General features: G+C 35.2%; 1 protein-coding gene across 4 annotated transcripts in view; it reads left to right on the forward strand.

Annotated features, from left to right (window-relative positions):
• BOD1L1 (biorientation of chromosomes in cell division 1 like 1) overlaps positions 1-15,955 on the forward strand; it is a 38,388-nt gene extending 22,433 nt beyond the window's left edge. Inside the window, exons 13-25 of one of the 4 annotated variants that reach the window (XM_049797804.1) lie at positions 253-299; positions 1,228-1,315; positions 2,342-2,418; positions 3,081-3,165; positions 4,161-4,234; positions 5,589-5,664; positions 5,745-5,779; positions 7,711-7,756; positions 10,705-10,739; positions 10,854-10,938; positions 11,399-11,552; positions 13,299-13,442; positions 14,584-15,955. In XM_049797804.1, the coding sequence (XP_049653761.1) occupies positions 253-299; positions 1,228-1,315; positions 2,342-2,418; positions 3,081-3,165; positions 4,161-4,234; positions 5,589-5,664; positions 5,745-5,779; positions 7,711-7,756; positions 10,705-10,739; positions 10,854-10,938; positions 11,399-11,552; positions 13,299-13,442; positions 14,584-14,692 (1,055 nt within the window). In that variant the 3' untranslated portion in view covers positions 14,693-15,955. Of the gene's footprint in view, positions 1-252; positions 300-1,227; positions 1,316-2,341; positions 2,419-3,080; positions 3,166-4,160; positions 4,235-5,588; positions 5,665-5,744; positions 5,780-7,710; positions 7,757-10,704; positions 10,740-10,853; positions 10,939-11,398; positions 11,553-13,298; positions 13,443-14,583 lie in introns of those variants that run through there. The other 3 variants (XM_049797814.1, XR_007505717.1, XR_007505718.1) reach the window with 3 other exon arrangements.
• Positions 15,956-16,195: the final 240 nt, after the last annotated feature.

Raw genomic sequence — 16,195 nt, forward strand, 5'->3', positions numbered from 1 at the left:
TCTGATTGCCTGTATTTTAGCCATAAAATGATTCTCAGATATCCTATGCTTTAGAAATCCATGTTCCTTATTTTTATTTTTTCGTTTGAATATTGTTAACGTGAAGATTGGATGCCTCTTATTTCCAAAATTGAAAGTAAATTTTATATAGTTTCAGGTACTCTAGAATCCTTTCAGAGAGGTGAAATAGAGGATGCTATGATACTTCGCTCTTGTTTATTTTTTCTGATTATTTTTGTAATTATTTTTTAGTAGATTTGCTGCAAAGGAGTATTGCTTTGGAAAGAGAAACTTTTCATGTAAGTTCTTGGGTTTTAAATTTAATCTCTGTGCTGCCTTTTTTTTTTCTTACTTGCATTTACTTCTATTTACATTAAATATTCTCTAAAGGAAAAATACGATTTTTGTATATCCAGAGCCTACGTATATTGAGACTGTGCAGCTGTGTAGGTTGATGTCTATTTATTCTTTCAAATTTGCCAGTAAATAAATCTTTATGTATTGTTGTTCCATGGTCTGTGACTATTTCAAGACTGTTGTTAATTGGCAGAAAAGAGAAGCTTGATTGTCCTCCTTGAAAATAGAGGACAAAAATAGGGATTATTCTTGGGGCTTTGATCAGGATTAGAAACCTGTTATTTTAATGCAGTCTGCTGTGATTTCACAAGAACTTGGAGCTTAGAAGTATAAAAGGGAAGAGTGGGAAAGTTGCAAATGTAAAGTGTTTCTTAGAGAGCAGAAGCAAGACTTTAACACAGATGACAAGCTAAAAAATGTGTTTGTGGTTTCTTAAACTTGAGTAGTAAATTTATTTATTACTATATTGTAATGTTGGTTGGCCACAGTTCTGGTGCTAGTAAGATACTTCTGTTGCTGCAGGTAGGAGAGTGTCCTTTTAAATCCAAAAATATTTTGAGTGAATTGCCATGATAAACTGCTTTTAAAGCACATACTAGGGTGCTTAATTAAAACTGAGACTTTTTTCATTAAAAATACCAACTAGAAATTCTGAAAATACTGTGAGTCAGTTCTTTCATGGTGCTATCCTCTAGTAGTAACATTCCTAGAGCTCTACAAATAAATTGCTGTTGTAATACTGCTACTTTCCATTTTAATGCATGTTGTACTTGAAAGTAGCAAGTAGGAAAAATTTTCTCCCTTCTGTGTTTATAAACTTTATGGAAAAAAGAAGGTAAGGAGTTATCTTTCTTTGTGTTTTATGTGTAGGTGGAAAACTTGGATACCCAGATAACTGAAGAACATAGGTCTAGAGGAATACAATGTAAATCTTCAGGAACAATGGATAAAGAAAAACGTAAGTGTTACAGAACTACATGAATTTGTGTAAAGCTTTTCTGCGGCAAAACAAAGTTCTACTGTGATTAGGCCATAAAATGGTATTTTGGAGGAAAGAACAGAATATGGGGAATTCCAAACTCCAAAGCAATTGTTCTTCCCATAACAACTTTTAATACTACACTTAATATATTTGATAAAAATAAAGCAAAGAAACTTATTTTTGTCTTTAAAATAATTACTAATTTTATCCTTTTGAAATAAAACACAGGGAAGGAATATAAAGCTAAGGAAAGCTGATCATCAGAGGAAAATCTAGCCATTCAATAGACATGGTGAGGTTGGATGCTTCCTCCTGTTAGATTGGAAAGAACTAAGTTTTAGTGTAACCTTTTATCTGTCTAGAAGCAAAAAGTGAGAAGCAAGTCAGTCTATTGAATGGCATAAACATTTCTAAGATAAAGTTAATTTATTTCTAAGTTAGACATTTTGTTGACATAATAATGAGACTGTAATATCTATTCAAGCTCTGCCCTCAATTGCTTTTGTCTTTTCAGCATCAGAACAATTAAAAAAAATTAATATTAGGTTAATTAATAAAGTCTTTTTTAATAACAGTTTTTATTCTGCTTCTAAGAATTTTGATTTGATAAAGTCAGTAGTTATAAGCCATGCTATATTCATTATAGTGTCTCACATAGCATTAACTGCTTTCTCTGTCTCTGGGTGAGTTGAAATTAGGGTTGATGTTTTATTTCTTGATGTGATACCTGTCAAATTTCAATTTTGAGTTTGTCTTTAAAAACAAAAAAATAAACCCCACCCATAACATACAAGAAACATGGAATTCTTTTTTGTAATTGTTTTGCCTTCCCTTTTTGAAGAGGGGTTAGCATAACTTTCTGTTCATATTTCTGTAAATAAGATGCTGCTTTTCAGAATCTTTTGAATCCCACTAATGATGAGCTGATATAAAAGTGGCATGAAAATCTGACAAATGCAGAAGGCACTTTTTAAACACTTGAACTGTTGTTTGGTTTTGCAGGCAGCCAGCTGATTGCTCAGGATGGGAGGAAAGATGAACAAAGTCAGTGTTCCAAAATGAAACCTGATAACAACAAGGTATTTCCAAGAACATTTTTTTTAATGTTCTGCAATTGTAATGTAAATTAGATTGAAGTCTAAGGTTTTATTTCTATAGCAGTTTATTTGGGGAGGTATTTTCATTATTAACTGTAAACTACTTTTGCATTGTCTTGAATACAAAATAACTGACTATAGAAGGATATTCAGTTTTCAAGGGGAATACAATTTAAAAAAAAAGTCTGTGGTGGTGTGCACAGCACCTGAATACTTTTGAGGTGTGGTGGACCAATTTGCACAATAGTTAGGAGCTTGGGATCGCATGGAGCATTACTGGATCCCAGCTGTCCAGTCAGTTCAGCATCTTCATGGTCATACTGGTTCGACATCTGCAAGAGAGTATTAGACTTCAGCAGAGTTCTGGGTTTGCACTGATCCCTTCTAAGTCAAAACAGGAATTCAAGACAGAACAGATGTTCCTTTTAAGAGTACATGCAGAATATTTGGGACTATCTCACCCATTGATTTTGATGAAGCTTCTTGGCATCAAAGTTTTTAAGAGACATTACAAAATCTTGATGAATAAAATAACTGCTTGTGTATTGGGTTGGGTGGGTTTGTTATTTTTAGTATAAGTAACTGACAATGATCTTTAATTTTTGGTAAGATGCTCTCTTCTTTGTTGTTTCAAAATCATGTAGGAAGTTATTTCAAGTGATACAGCAGAAGTGTCCAAAGAAATTGATGTAAGGCATACACCTCCTGAAAGTACTATGGAAGAAAAAGGTAGTGAAACTGCCCATTCTGGGCAATTTTCTGAACCCATGCTGAATGCTAATTTCTTTTCATTTGAATGATTATGAGAGAAACTAGGAACTTGATCCCAGCAAATACTTGCATATATTCTCTAGTTGCTGTCTGTTCTATTACTGCTATCAAATAATGCATTAATCCTAGTTCCTTTAATGGTGAGAGCAGATTTGATGTTTCTGCTGTGCTATCACCCATCCACTCCATTACTGCTTCAGTATGTACCTTGGGTAGGAAAGCTAGTTGCAAATGAACAGGTGGATAGGGAAATAGCACAATCAAGGTATGTGACAAGAAGAACTTCTCCTAACTCTGACCACAAATAAGAGGTGTCCTGTGAAAAAAAACATGACATATTCACCATCAAAATCAGTCCTGTTAGTTTCTGTAGAGGAATGAACCAGGAAAGAGTGTGCAGGTTGCACTGTTGTAGTTGACTTATTCATTGCACTAAAATAAATAATAAAAGATGGCGTGTCCACAGTGTGTTAAGTGTTAATATTGGCTTTGATGTAACTGTCTTTGTGTGAGCAGTGTGAGTATCTTCCCTACTGTTAGTTTGACCTGTTCATAGTTATGTCTCTCCAGTGAGCATGTTGATAAGTCTGAAACTGTTCTGCAATGAGCTGGTATCCTCAGCCTCCTGTTTCATTGAATGTGGGAGAAAACTGAGTAGTGGCTTATATCTATCTTGCCACTTTACAGTGGGTCACCCTCTTGAGCTTTTGTTTTGTCTTAAATTAGAAGACCGATCTATCTCAACTAGTGTTAGGGAAGCATTCTGGCAGACCAATATATTGTTGCTACAGGCAAATAGTGTTAATTTGTGATGGGTGTTTTTAGGGAATTTTGGGCTACAGAATGAAATAAGGCTTTTAGTGCAGAGCTTGTGGCTTGTACCTTTTTCTTTGTCTAATAAAAAAAGCAAAGGTGTACAGTTTCTCTCTTCTTGGTTTTTTGCATGTGTGAAGATGAATTTATCATCGAACAGGAACTGTCTGAAAAGGAAAAGTTTGGTCTAGAATCAAATGAAAATTCTCCAGAGGTGAGTGGTCTTATTCATGTTAACTAACTGAGATAATGTAGGTTCACACTGAAAATAAGTACTTTGTCTTTGTATTTTGTTGACAACAGTATTAAAACTTTGACTTCACCCAACACAGAAATAGCTGTGAAAATTTTTGTTTGGTACTGTAAAGTACCAGAGAGTCATGTAGTTCTCTGTCAAAGTATAAATTCACAGACCATAAGACATCAGTGGCTGATTATTGAAGTAGAATTAACTCCCTTCCTACATTTAATAGCACTTATAAATTGTATAGAAAGCAATTTATATAGAGTCGTATTGTATAGAAATCATGTTTTCTGAAAACCTTGTAATCGAGATGTGGACACTTTAGTCCCTAGCAAATATGACTTGGCTTTACAAAAATATTATCACTCAACAATTTTAAAATTCCTTATGTTATCTCTTAGGCATATACTTGTGATACTCTACAGTGGTGGTTATAAACAAATGTCTGAATCCTAGAGATTATTGCTGGCCTCTAGAAATGGACACAGTTCTCATAAAGTTGTTGGGTTTTGTCATTTGCTTTTTTTGCTTCCAATTTGGAAGAAGATTTTAAAGAATAAATTGTTACATTTGTTCACTCAAGGCTTGGGTCACTAAGATCCATTGCGGGAGAAGACATTGCTAGACTTGAGTAAATGCTGAATGAGGCACTTAACCTTCTTTCCTTGTAAATAGGAGAACGTCTATTATTGGTGATTTTGTGATCCAAGATTGGGGATATTTGTGATCTAAACATCTGACCATATTAATTACTTAAATTTGTCTTTCAAAGTTTAAACTTCAAAGTAAGGGGCCTTTTTTATTAAAGGCCCTGTATAGAGAACGTCACCAATCTGTATATTGGGCTAACTAGGATATTGACTGTTTTAATAGCACTTGCTCAACTATTAAAAGATGTAGCCTGTGCTACATGGCATTGGGAAAAGGGACTCACAAGATAAAAAGTTTGGAGTTCTTGTGAGATAGAAAAGATGTGGTGGGATATTACAGGGTAAGCCAGCAGTGTTTGTGAGACCAAGTGATAGTTGTTGCGGAGACAGGGGCAGAAGGCACTGTGTTCTCAGGCATCCTTTGTGCCTGAGGCCAGCCGCAGAGAATTTCGTATAATTGGGAGTAGTCTTGTTTCTTTTCAGCTGTATCAGTGGACGTCATAACAGGCAGTGTCTCTTTCTATGAAACCTGCCTCATCTATATTTTTTAACTGACAAGCACTACTTTTGCCACTATCGCATTATGAAGTTAGCAGCAATCTTTGTGTTATATTTCTCAAATGCTAAATGTCAATTACAGTAACTAAAATATTTTTGTTTTTTACTTTTAATAGGAAAATCAGCCTGTAATAGTGAAACGGAAAAGGGGAAGGCCTCGTAAATACCCTCTTGAAGCTGTGCAGCCTGGTGGTAAGTAGTTCATAGTACCTGTGTGGAAAAACAAGGAAAATAGTGACATTCAAGTTCTGAATTCATATTTCTTCCCTCAGGTGGGGAGTCAAAAGCTGATATGAGCACTGGGAATGTAAGTGCCTTTATTTTGTTTGGGTGCATTTAAACACAGTAATTCAAGAGCCATTTATCTGTTTAACAGTTAACGGTATTTCAGAAACATCTTACAGAAAACTTGATAATCGGGTTCAGTCTAAGCAAACAAAAACTTAATAGTATCTCCTAATATAACTGAACTTTGTAAGCAAAATGTACTGTTAAGTCAGAACACAGCAAACAACCTAACAGTATGAAACTTAGTACAGCATACTTAATACAAATCTAAGTGTTACACTGGCTAGCAATATACTTGTACGCAGGGTGAAATTCTGATTATGTGCACACATGTCTTTTAATTTGTGCTGAGAGTAATTTTGGCCTGAAGATCAAGGTGACTTTGTTTCAAAAACTTGAGGTGGTTTTTTTTCCTCTACTGCACCTGTCATAATAATAGCTCATAGTAACTCTTACCATCTTTAAATACAGTATTGTGTAATGCAGTTGTATTATCTATATTACAATGTGTATAGTTCATTCAAAAGATAGACACATGCTGGTTAGTAACTTAAGAGCTCATGAAACATACCTCTGTCTTTTAAAGTTCAGTAATATCTTAATTTCTAAACCCCTTGTGAAGTACATTCACTGCTAAGAAAGTATTCTGTTGGGAGTGTTTCTGCAGTGGAGTTGGATTACAGCACAGGGTAGTAATGGATCAGGCATATTTGTGGAATACAACTAGTTGGATTTATTCTGGTAGAAGGCTTCTCTCTTGGGAATTCCTGTATGTCAGAGTCAGTGTTATTGCATAGAAAAGAGGAGATTTTAAAGACAAAGTTGTATTGAAACTCATGTTTTCTGTCTGCTTGCCTGGTGAGTGAGGCGCCAGCTGGCGTGGGTGTCAGAAGTCTTGGGAATTTACCTAGGCTATAGATAGCAGGAGTTCTCGTCCCTGCTTGTTCTGTCCCTGCAACATTTCAGGCAGTCCTGAGTCCTGTCCCTTCTACAGGTCTGGTGGAGTTTTGTTTCAGAATTCCTAATCTTTCTTCATCAATTTCCCCCCTGCCCCCCTGCCTCCCCCTTCTTCCCCAGTATTAATTTAATAAAATGTAATTTGAACTGGTGTATTTTTTGATGTTTGGGGTTTTTGTGTTGGTTGGGGGGGATGGCGATGTTGTTTGTTTGTTTTTCAAATAAGAATTAAAATTAATTTTAAAATCCCCCTCAGAAATAGATGTACCTTGGCACCCTCAGTACTGGAACAGAATCATCTTGTTCTAGTTCAACTGTTTTAAAGGTCTTGTACCTCTTAGTGATGACTGATTGGTGGGTCAGTGAGTTACAGGCTGGCTCCAGGAGGAGCGGTATCTGCCCTCCATCTGAGATAATGGTTGTGTAAGGTGAGATATTATCTTTGTGTGGCAGTTTCCCCTAGGCTGCTTTGAGAACTTGCCACTTCAAAGGAAGCGTAGACATCCTAGTGTAGTTGTTCAGTGATGAAAGCAACTGGATTTTTGGACAATCATTATAGGAGATTACGTAATTGTACATAGCTGTTTCTTGTTCTGAGTAAATACAAAATTCTGGTGATTTATAATTCTGCAAATCTGTATATGTGATTGCATAAAGTGACTGCGCTAAACTTTTTTGTATTGTTAATAATTAAGTTTTCGGAAATGTATTTGAATTTAACTTTGTCTTTTATTGCAATGACTTTAGTGTCAATTAGGTTACTGAAACTGCTATGATTTCTTTTGTTTATGGGCTGATTTGACTCATTTCAAATATTTGTCATAAATGGAAAGATGCATGCTGCTGTTAAGAAACTCAGTACAATGTTCATGCTATCTAGACTTGCAGATATGTTATACTATGAATGGGAGCAAGTTTCTGTGTCTGTGTAATACAATCCTGGATTTTTCTGATTTCCTTTAAATTAAAAAAAACACTTTTTTTTAATTGCAGCTGCAGTTTCCTATCTTTGCAAGTAGAGGAAAAACACCTCAAACAGGTAAGCAAATGATATCTGCTTTAACAAATAAACAAAGATGAAAGAAATAGATAAGAGTTTTCAAGAAAATCACATGGGTTCTTCCTAAACATCATCCCTGGCAGTCAGTATTATCAACACATGAAAATATCTGAGTAAACAGAACAGTGAAGACTTGTCCTTAATTCCTATTGAGTTCTTAATTTAAAAAAGAGCAGCTTGATAAGACCTTATTTCAAAGATGCAGCAGCACTATTAAGTGCTGAATAGCGCATTGCAGAATATACCAGATAATTTGTTTGTGTGGATAGGCACATGGCAGAGCTTCAGAGGGAGGTAGGTACCCCATCAAACTGGTTTTTAGTGACCGTTTTCCATTTCTGCTTATTTTCTTTCATACAATGATTATCAATCACACTTACTACATAAACTGTTTTAAAATACATATAGGAAAAACTCAAATTTTGTTCAGTTAATTGGATTATCTGTGGATGTGTGTCTAAAGAGCTTAGTGGTAGCTTGAGGGGATATTTCTTTCCCCTTTCACAACTGCTGTAAGATCTTTAGAAGATGATCGCTTAACTTTACTCAGAAATGTACTTCTAGTGCTTCAAAGTAAAGTCAAATAAAGTGAGATACTTTTGTATTTCTCTTTCCTATTCAAACCAGTGATTTGTAGGCAGTCAAACTTTGGTGAATTTTAGATGGTGTAGTTAATTTTTCACATGTATGGAGTCTGAACTGCCCTGGTTGTTTAAATGTGTCTTTTTAATTGTGACCATTCATAAAATAGACTTTAAAATCCATTCAGGAAGCAGATGAACCTGAAGGCAAGTTAAAAAATGGTCTGTAAACAAATACAAACATTCATGCAACAAATCTGAGAAAACAAGTTTTCAAAACAAATCTCCTGGAGTTCCCAAAAGATTAGGTTTCTACAGAGATACTGATCTGTCTGCACTGCACATATGGACCATTTCCTATTTTCTCCACATTTTTTAAAATCTCAGCTTTAATCCATACGTTTCGGAATTGCCTCTAAAGGGTTAGCTGGCTGTGTGGTACTTTGGTTTCTGTCAACTGCAAAGAGACCAGACAAGAATGCAAGAAAGGTATAAAAGTGCATTCTGGTTTGTTTTTATTCAAAAGGACAGACATCCGACTGAGTGCTTAAAGCTTAATTTAGTGTGTTAAGCAACATTTGTCTTCCAGGTAAAAGGCTGTTGATGTCACAGCAATGTTAAGAAGAAGAGTGTGTAAAGTGGATGAAATACCCTGTTAAACTTTTCATCATATGTTAGCATTCATGTGAGAAAAGGAGTTGAAAACCTCTGGCAGTGAAAAGTAGAATCCCTCTGTGCAGTTCACTTATTCTGGTAATTTTTGGGTGCTCTGCACAAGGGTTTGCAATAGGGACAGACTCACGTATAGAGTGGGAAACAGTGAGTTTCTTTTCAGTCAGTACAGCTCATGCAGTTAAGAGACATCTGGTTTCTGAAGGCAGCATCCTCCCGTAACACTGACACTGAACTTGAAACTAAAATTATTTTGCGCTTACAGCAGTTGCTGCTGTAAAGTTAGTAAGACTTTAAAATACTATAACTTATTATTTTTATACTTACCTTGAGGCAAAAGTACTACATTTTCATGTGCTAAAGAGAGGGTTGTATCTCTTAAGAAAGGCATGTCTTGTACTCACATGCAGTATTTTTCAATCAAAAAGCATTTTGCTACAAATTTGCCAAAACTTACCAGAATTTTGAAGTAGCTATCTTTTGAACACAACAGAACTACTAAATGTTGGTTATATGTTAGACTTATTTTGTGTAAAATACTTAATACAGTGGTCAGTCGTATGTTTTATTGCATTTTTACTGAATAGTTAAACATCTTTGCATTTTATTTCATTTGCTTTTGTGTAAATTTTTTTCCTTAAGAAGCTGCAGAAAACTTCTGTGTGAATTTTAGAATATGCTTCTGCTCTTTGAGATCTATTTTTGATCCGTTGCATTGACATTCTTCTGTTTGTTCTATCAGTCTAATTGGTGATGGGTTTAGAGCTTGTTGTCTTTCGTGTTGCTTTCAGAAAACAAAAATAGGCAGCAATTTTATGGAAGGGGAAAAAAAGTATAAAAACTTGCTTTTGCTTAGGTTGCTTCTCTCCTATTTCCAAGGATTTTTATCCTTGCAGTGTTGCAGATAATTCCATTTGACAAAGCTGAAAAGCTTTGTAAAATAATCTTTCTTATCGTAGACTTAGTCAGGGTAGAAGTGGTAAGCATCTACTATGGAGAGAAGCCAGGTTGAAACATGGGTTGTAGGGTTATAAATGTATTCTAACACGCACAGGCCAGTCTGTAAGAAGTACTGAATTGAAAGTAAAAAGTGGTTCAACAGAGGAAGTCACATAATTTGCATGCCAGGTATTAGACAGGTTTAAATATTGTCTTTTTGAGCTACAACTATCTTGGTGCTTCACCATGGGCATAGTTAAGCACTAGAACAGATTGCCTGGAGGGACCGTGTTCTTGGAGACTCAAAATTGGATTGAAGAAGATCTTGAGCAGTAGGATCAGATCAATTAATTTAGCTATGTTTTGAACAAGAGGTTGGACTAGATGACCTCCAGAGGCCCCTTCCAAACTAAATTTTTCTGTGATTCTGTAATTGGTTGACAGTAATTAAAAGGGGTAAGTAACTTTTGCATTTCCATTAAAACAAAACAGCATATGCAACAAATCAATAAGTCTTATAAAGCCTTACTGCTTAAAAATTAATCATTGTCCCAGTCTCTGTATATAACAAAATACAACAAAACCATATTCTAGATTAGGTAGAGACTTTAAATGTTTTCTGAGCTTCTGTGATGTTTATGCGAAGTTGAGAGAGTTTGAAAGAATTCCTTTTTAAACTGATTGGCAAAAGATTTGAAGCTCGGGATTAAGTTTTGTTCTTTCCTTTCTTTCTAGGTACAGACATACCTGATAAGAAAGAAACAACAAATGTAAGTGCAGCCATTTTAATTTGTAAGTTTATAATCCATATGTAAGGAAAAATGTCTGTCTTTTATTTAAATTAAATTGTTCTTGCCTTACTTGCTTCCATTTTATTTTTTCAGGAAGATGAAGCTGAGAAAGCAGAAATGATTTTACGTAAAAGGGGAAGAAAGCCTAGGCGTTCTCTGGTTCAATCAGAGGAAACTGGTAAAAACATGAAACTTCTACTGCTAACAGAATGAGAACATATTACTGTTTACTTTCTGTTTACTGCCTTTCTGTTTACTAATAGCAACAAGATAAGCTTTATTCAATTTTTCTTTCTTGAGGAAAAATCATTGAGTTACAGCTAGTGTAAATATTATGTAAATATGTGTAAATTACTGTAATCTCATGTCAGAATTGTTACATCCCAGATGCTTCTATAAAGCGTCATGAATTTTCTACGAATTCTGGCTATGAGCTGCATAAGTAAACCATGGTGAATGTGTTAGCAAGATTAAGTCAAACAAGTGTGAATTAAAAATGTTGAAGCATAAAGGAAATGGAAAATTACTTACTTAAAATGGGATTTGTGAATAGAATACCTTTTCTAAACTAAGTGTCCATATCCTTTTGGAGGGCTTTTGGAAAATTATAGCACATGTGTAAAATTTTACATGGACAGAAACACTGGACCCAGAAAGAAAACGTCGGAAATTAACATCTTCTGAAGACGAACTAAAAGAGCAGGAGGAAGGTGAGGAAGAAGATGGTGAGGAAGATGATGAAGCACATTCTGGGGCCACAACTAGATCAGCCACAAGATTAGAGGCTCAAAGGTAACTGTGTAGAGACACCAATAGCAGGGTTTTTTCTACATTGTTCTTAGCTGTTGTGGGGTTTGGGGTTTTTTTGTTGCTTGTGTTTTTTACTTTCTTTTTTGGTGGTTTGTTTTGTTTGATTGTTTTTAATGAGAGCTTCCCAAATAATTTTGGTTCTAATTCTAGTACCACTCTTGTAGGGATGAAGAGACAAAAGGGGAGGTGGGGAAACTGTTAGGGTCTCAAAAGACATACTTGAATATGTCAGAAGGTAAGAATTGAACCTGTTGGCAGTCTTCATCCTAGTGATGTCTCAGAAGTTGGGTCTAAGGGCACTTAGTTCTGATCCTTAAAAAGGGACCTCTGACTTGGCTGTGCAATTCACCATTTGATATTTGGATTTGGAACACGGTGAAAATGTAATTTCCCATGTCCGTTTCTTTTTCCAAATATTATCCAAGTTAAATACATCAATCTGCAGCACTGGAGGATCTCATTTCTAATATGGTGATCTGCAAGCTCAGAAAACAATCTTACTGCAAAAGACTAGTGTGGTAGCAAGAGTTCTGTTTTCAAGAAGCCGTTCATCTCCTTAGCGTAGGTCTGCCTTTTTGTAGGCAAAATGAATTATAGCAGAGCTCATCCTCTTGACTTTGTTTCCACAAACAGAGATAGATATCAGCTTTAGGAAGCTTTAATTTATGTTGCTGCCCTCCAGAACAGAGTTGGAGTCCAGGCTTTGTTTTTTATGTTCATGGTGAGATTTCTGTAAGTTCACTGGATTTACTTCATTCCTAAGATATCATATGATGTTAGCCTTTGGGGCTTATTTGAAGCACTGTTCACAGTATGCTTTTGAATTCATAATTTCAGAGCTGAATCAGAAAGTAGTTATTTAGACTTTATTTAAATAAAAACTCTGAAGGTTTACCACTACCACTTTGCAAACAACAGCTTTGTTTTGGTAAAGGCAGAGGGGCTTCCTTTAAGTCTCACATAATTGTTAACTCTAAGATTGTAATGAAAGTTCAGATATTAGTGTTTTCATTCTGATTGCTTGTGAAAACATCTACTTTTATTTATGGGGGCGGGTTGTGTGTGTGTGTTTTGTGTCTTAGACTTCCAGTGCTATCTTTCTAGCTCTGACTGTTACAAAACATCTCTATTTTAAGGTGCTGCAGACAGTCTGCATTTTATAAGTAGCCTTTGGAAATCTGTGGAAGGGGCAGCTGCTTCATCTTCAGCATTGTTGGATTATCAGGTTTTCTGACTTCAGTAACCTGTTTTCCATTATATGAAGTTGATTGCCAGTAACTAGTTTTTCATGTTCCTGAACTGGTGGATACTGAAGCTAATGAGTTCTTTCTTTACACTGGACAAGCAAATTCTCTTTTCTTCTGCAGCCTGTTTGCCTTTGTTTCTTTTGTTCTTCTGCCTGTACTACAAGCTATTTTTTAAAAAGTGGGCACTTACAAACCAGAATTATTGCAGATTTGGAAGTAGGATTTTTATTTAGTTAAATGCTCAAGATTGTCAGTAAAGTAGCCTTTTGATTCTACATTTGATATGAAAATACACAGCTTGGCATTGCAGTTTGGGTCTTGAAGCATGCAAATATTTTTTTTCATGGTTTCTTTTGGCAACTTTGATTTACTTGTTGCAAATACTGTGCAGTCTTAATTTTCTGCACTTGGAATCCAAGAAGAAAGTGCCTTGGTAAAAGTGTTTTGTTATATATACATTCATCATTCTTTTGTATTACAGAAAGCAGCCCAGCAAGCCAACCACACGTGCAACTTCTAAAGGCAGCAGTCCAAGTTCAGTTTCTCCTAGAAAACGGCAGAACCTAGCAGCAAAAAAAAGATCTCCAAGTGATACAAAAATTAATAAATCTCCTCCATTGACACAGTAAGTATTAGAGTTGAATCCACTGCTATTGTTTTGGAAGCTACTACATTGATCCCTTCCTTATATGTAGTATACTGCCTCAAAATCTGAACAGCAGTCTAGCTTTGCTCTGGTTTTTTTCTGTTGTGATATTTTAAAGCTTTTAAAGGATTTTCTTCTGTTTATGTTTTTTCTTTTTCTTCCTTTCTTTAACATTTTGGAAGACTAGAATTTTTTTCTTTCCGTCCTCAGAAACCTCTTGGGAGATGCCGAAAATGCTGTTATGCAGTATTTTAACTTGAGCTGTGATTCTTGAAGGGGGGGGAAGAGCAGCTGTAGTTCAGGTTAAAGCAATATATGATGATGTGATTCTAATGCTTCAAAGTTCCTTCTAAGATCAGCTGATAAAAGAGAAGAAACTCTGAGAGTCCTTATATCAAGTTTTTAAAATACTTCCCTTTCCCTCCTTCCCTGGTTCATTTTAATTTTTAAAGTTGAGATCACAGTGTAAAATCCCAAGGGAGTAATAAATAGGATGTACAGTTGCTATTCATCTTGTAGTTTACCTGTAAAATGGGTTATATGCCAAATACATTTAGTTGTCAGCCACTCTGAAATGTGGCAATGTCTTCAAACTGAACCTCAGAAATATGTGTGTCATGCACTGATCAGCTGTCACAGTTCACCTCATGTTAATTACTTTGTGTGGTTATGAATGGCCAGGAGTTTAAGCCACGTTTATAATTGGTTGCAGCTGAAATGTGGTGGACTTGTATATATGAGACTTAAGCCACTATTGCTATTCTTCTGTCTTTGTGAGACAGGGTACAAGATAATGTAGTTCATTATATATCCACAAGTCTTTCCAAAAGAAAGAGGAGGAAGGAGTAGAGCTCTAGCCCCAAATTCTACATCTGGAGCACTCTGCAAAAACAGAATTAGTATGCAGTACCCTGCTAAGATGTGATGGGAGTGTGCAAGGTCTCCCTATGGTCTGTGCTGGTATATAATGTTTTAGTAGTGAGCTTTTAAATAATATGTCCTGGTAACTCATCAGAGATGGACAGTGAAGTTCCATTCTCCAAACAGGATTGTGCCTGATGACCCTTTTTGTTTTACAGGTCCTACCATTGTTAAAATAATTATTAATAATGCTTTTCAGGTTAAAGGTGCAGTCTACCAAGCGTAAAAGGGAAGACAGCCCAACAGTGGTACGGAGAAAAGGCCAGCAGAAAACAGAGGAGACACCAGTAAAGAAAGCGAAACGATAATCTTTACCAGCTAGTACTGTTCATGGAAGAGTCAAAAGAAAAAAAACATCTGTGCTTCTATTTTTTTTAAAGCAAAGGGATTTGCACGTGCTTGTTTCAGAGCTCTGAGTTAATCAATGCAGTACTTTTAAGTTACATTTTAAACAGCTTTATAAACTATTGTTTATACAGAATATTATGTACATTTATTTCAGATGAAAAATAAGTTTACTTTGTATCTGAATGAAAAACAAAGTAGTTATATATTTTATCACTGACTTGGAAAGTTGGGGTTTCCCAATGTGACATGCTAATGCAGATGCTTCCAACCCATGAGGCACCCATGGCCTACTAATACACTTTGTAAATAAACTTGTAAAAATAGGTTGTATTTTACTCTGTGTATGAATCTAATCAATGATGGACATTTTATTTATTATATGGAAAGCATTGGTCTGTAAACTTTAGTATATACCTTAGGGTTTTTTAATTATATATTTTACATTCTATGCAGATGTCAGTAGGAAACTTCCCCTCCGCTCCCCCAGGGCTGTCTAAAACCTGAAGTTCTCTAAAATATGCTCAGACAGTTGGTAAAGTATTTTTCTCGCATGCATTAAAGTAGTTTAGCATAGTGAAAGGGACTTGGCTCCTTTCTGTTCACATTTGTGACAAAGTATAAAATTTAAAATGTAATCTTACTAGATTATATTTTCACTTGTGAATTTACTGCCAGCCTCAAGAAATAAATAGTATTAGGTTAGATTTATTCACAGTCAGCCAACACTACCCTGAAATGAAACAGTTTTATTTTGCAACTAAACACCTGTTCTTTCAGTATTTGTCTTTTTCAACAGAGGGACCCATTGAAATCAAATGTCACTTCTCCTAACTATAGAGCTTCAGCATTTTATGTTACATTTTATACACAGGTATTAAAAATAGAACCTGGTATTATTGCCAGAATCTTTTTTTAATGTATATTAACTCTGGTAAGAGCAAATGTTCAAGTGAAGTTGTATATAAAGTTAAACTTTTCTTATGATCAAATGTGTCTCTTGTTATGATGTGATGAGTTGCCAAACAATCTGAGATTATTTTAAGTGTTTTGTTGATATTCTGGTTTATAATTAAAAAGAATTCTGGGGGGTTGGAATTTTACTTTTGTTTTTTCTCTTTTTCTTTTGTGAGTTTTTTTGAACTTGTTGTAAGGCAGATGTTTCCGTCAGATATTCTGCTTGGTTTCTTACTGAGATTTTTATATAAAAATTATAAAATGTTTGCCAAAAATCTGAGTTGCCATATTTTATTTATTCTTTAATTGTATTGCTGTGGAACTTGTTTTTACAAATGTATTTGTTTGGAGCCATGTCTATAAGCTTTACCTGATTAGTGTCTTTAAATGTTCACAAGTGCTTATATTTTAGGTATTTAAACAGTAGGGAAAGGACTTAACCATTTACCAGGCTTAGTACACTACAAAAGCAGCAGGTGCACACATACTGGGTTTTTTTCCTAAGCAAA

This window comes from Accipiter gentilis, chromosome 3 (genome assembly GCF_929443795.1).
Source record: "Accipiter gentilis chromosome 3, bAccGen1.1, whole genome shotgun sequence".
Lineage (NCBI taxonomy): Eukaryota > Metazoa > Chordata > Aves > Accipitriformes > Accipitridae > Astur > Astur gentilis.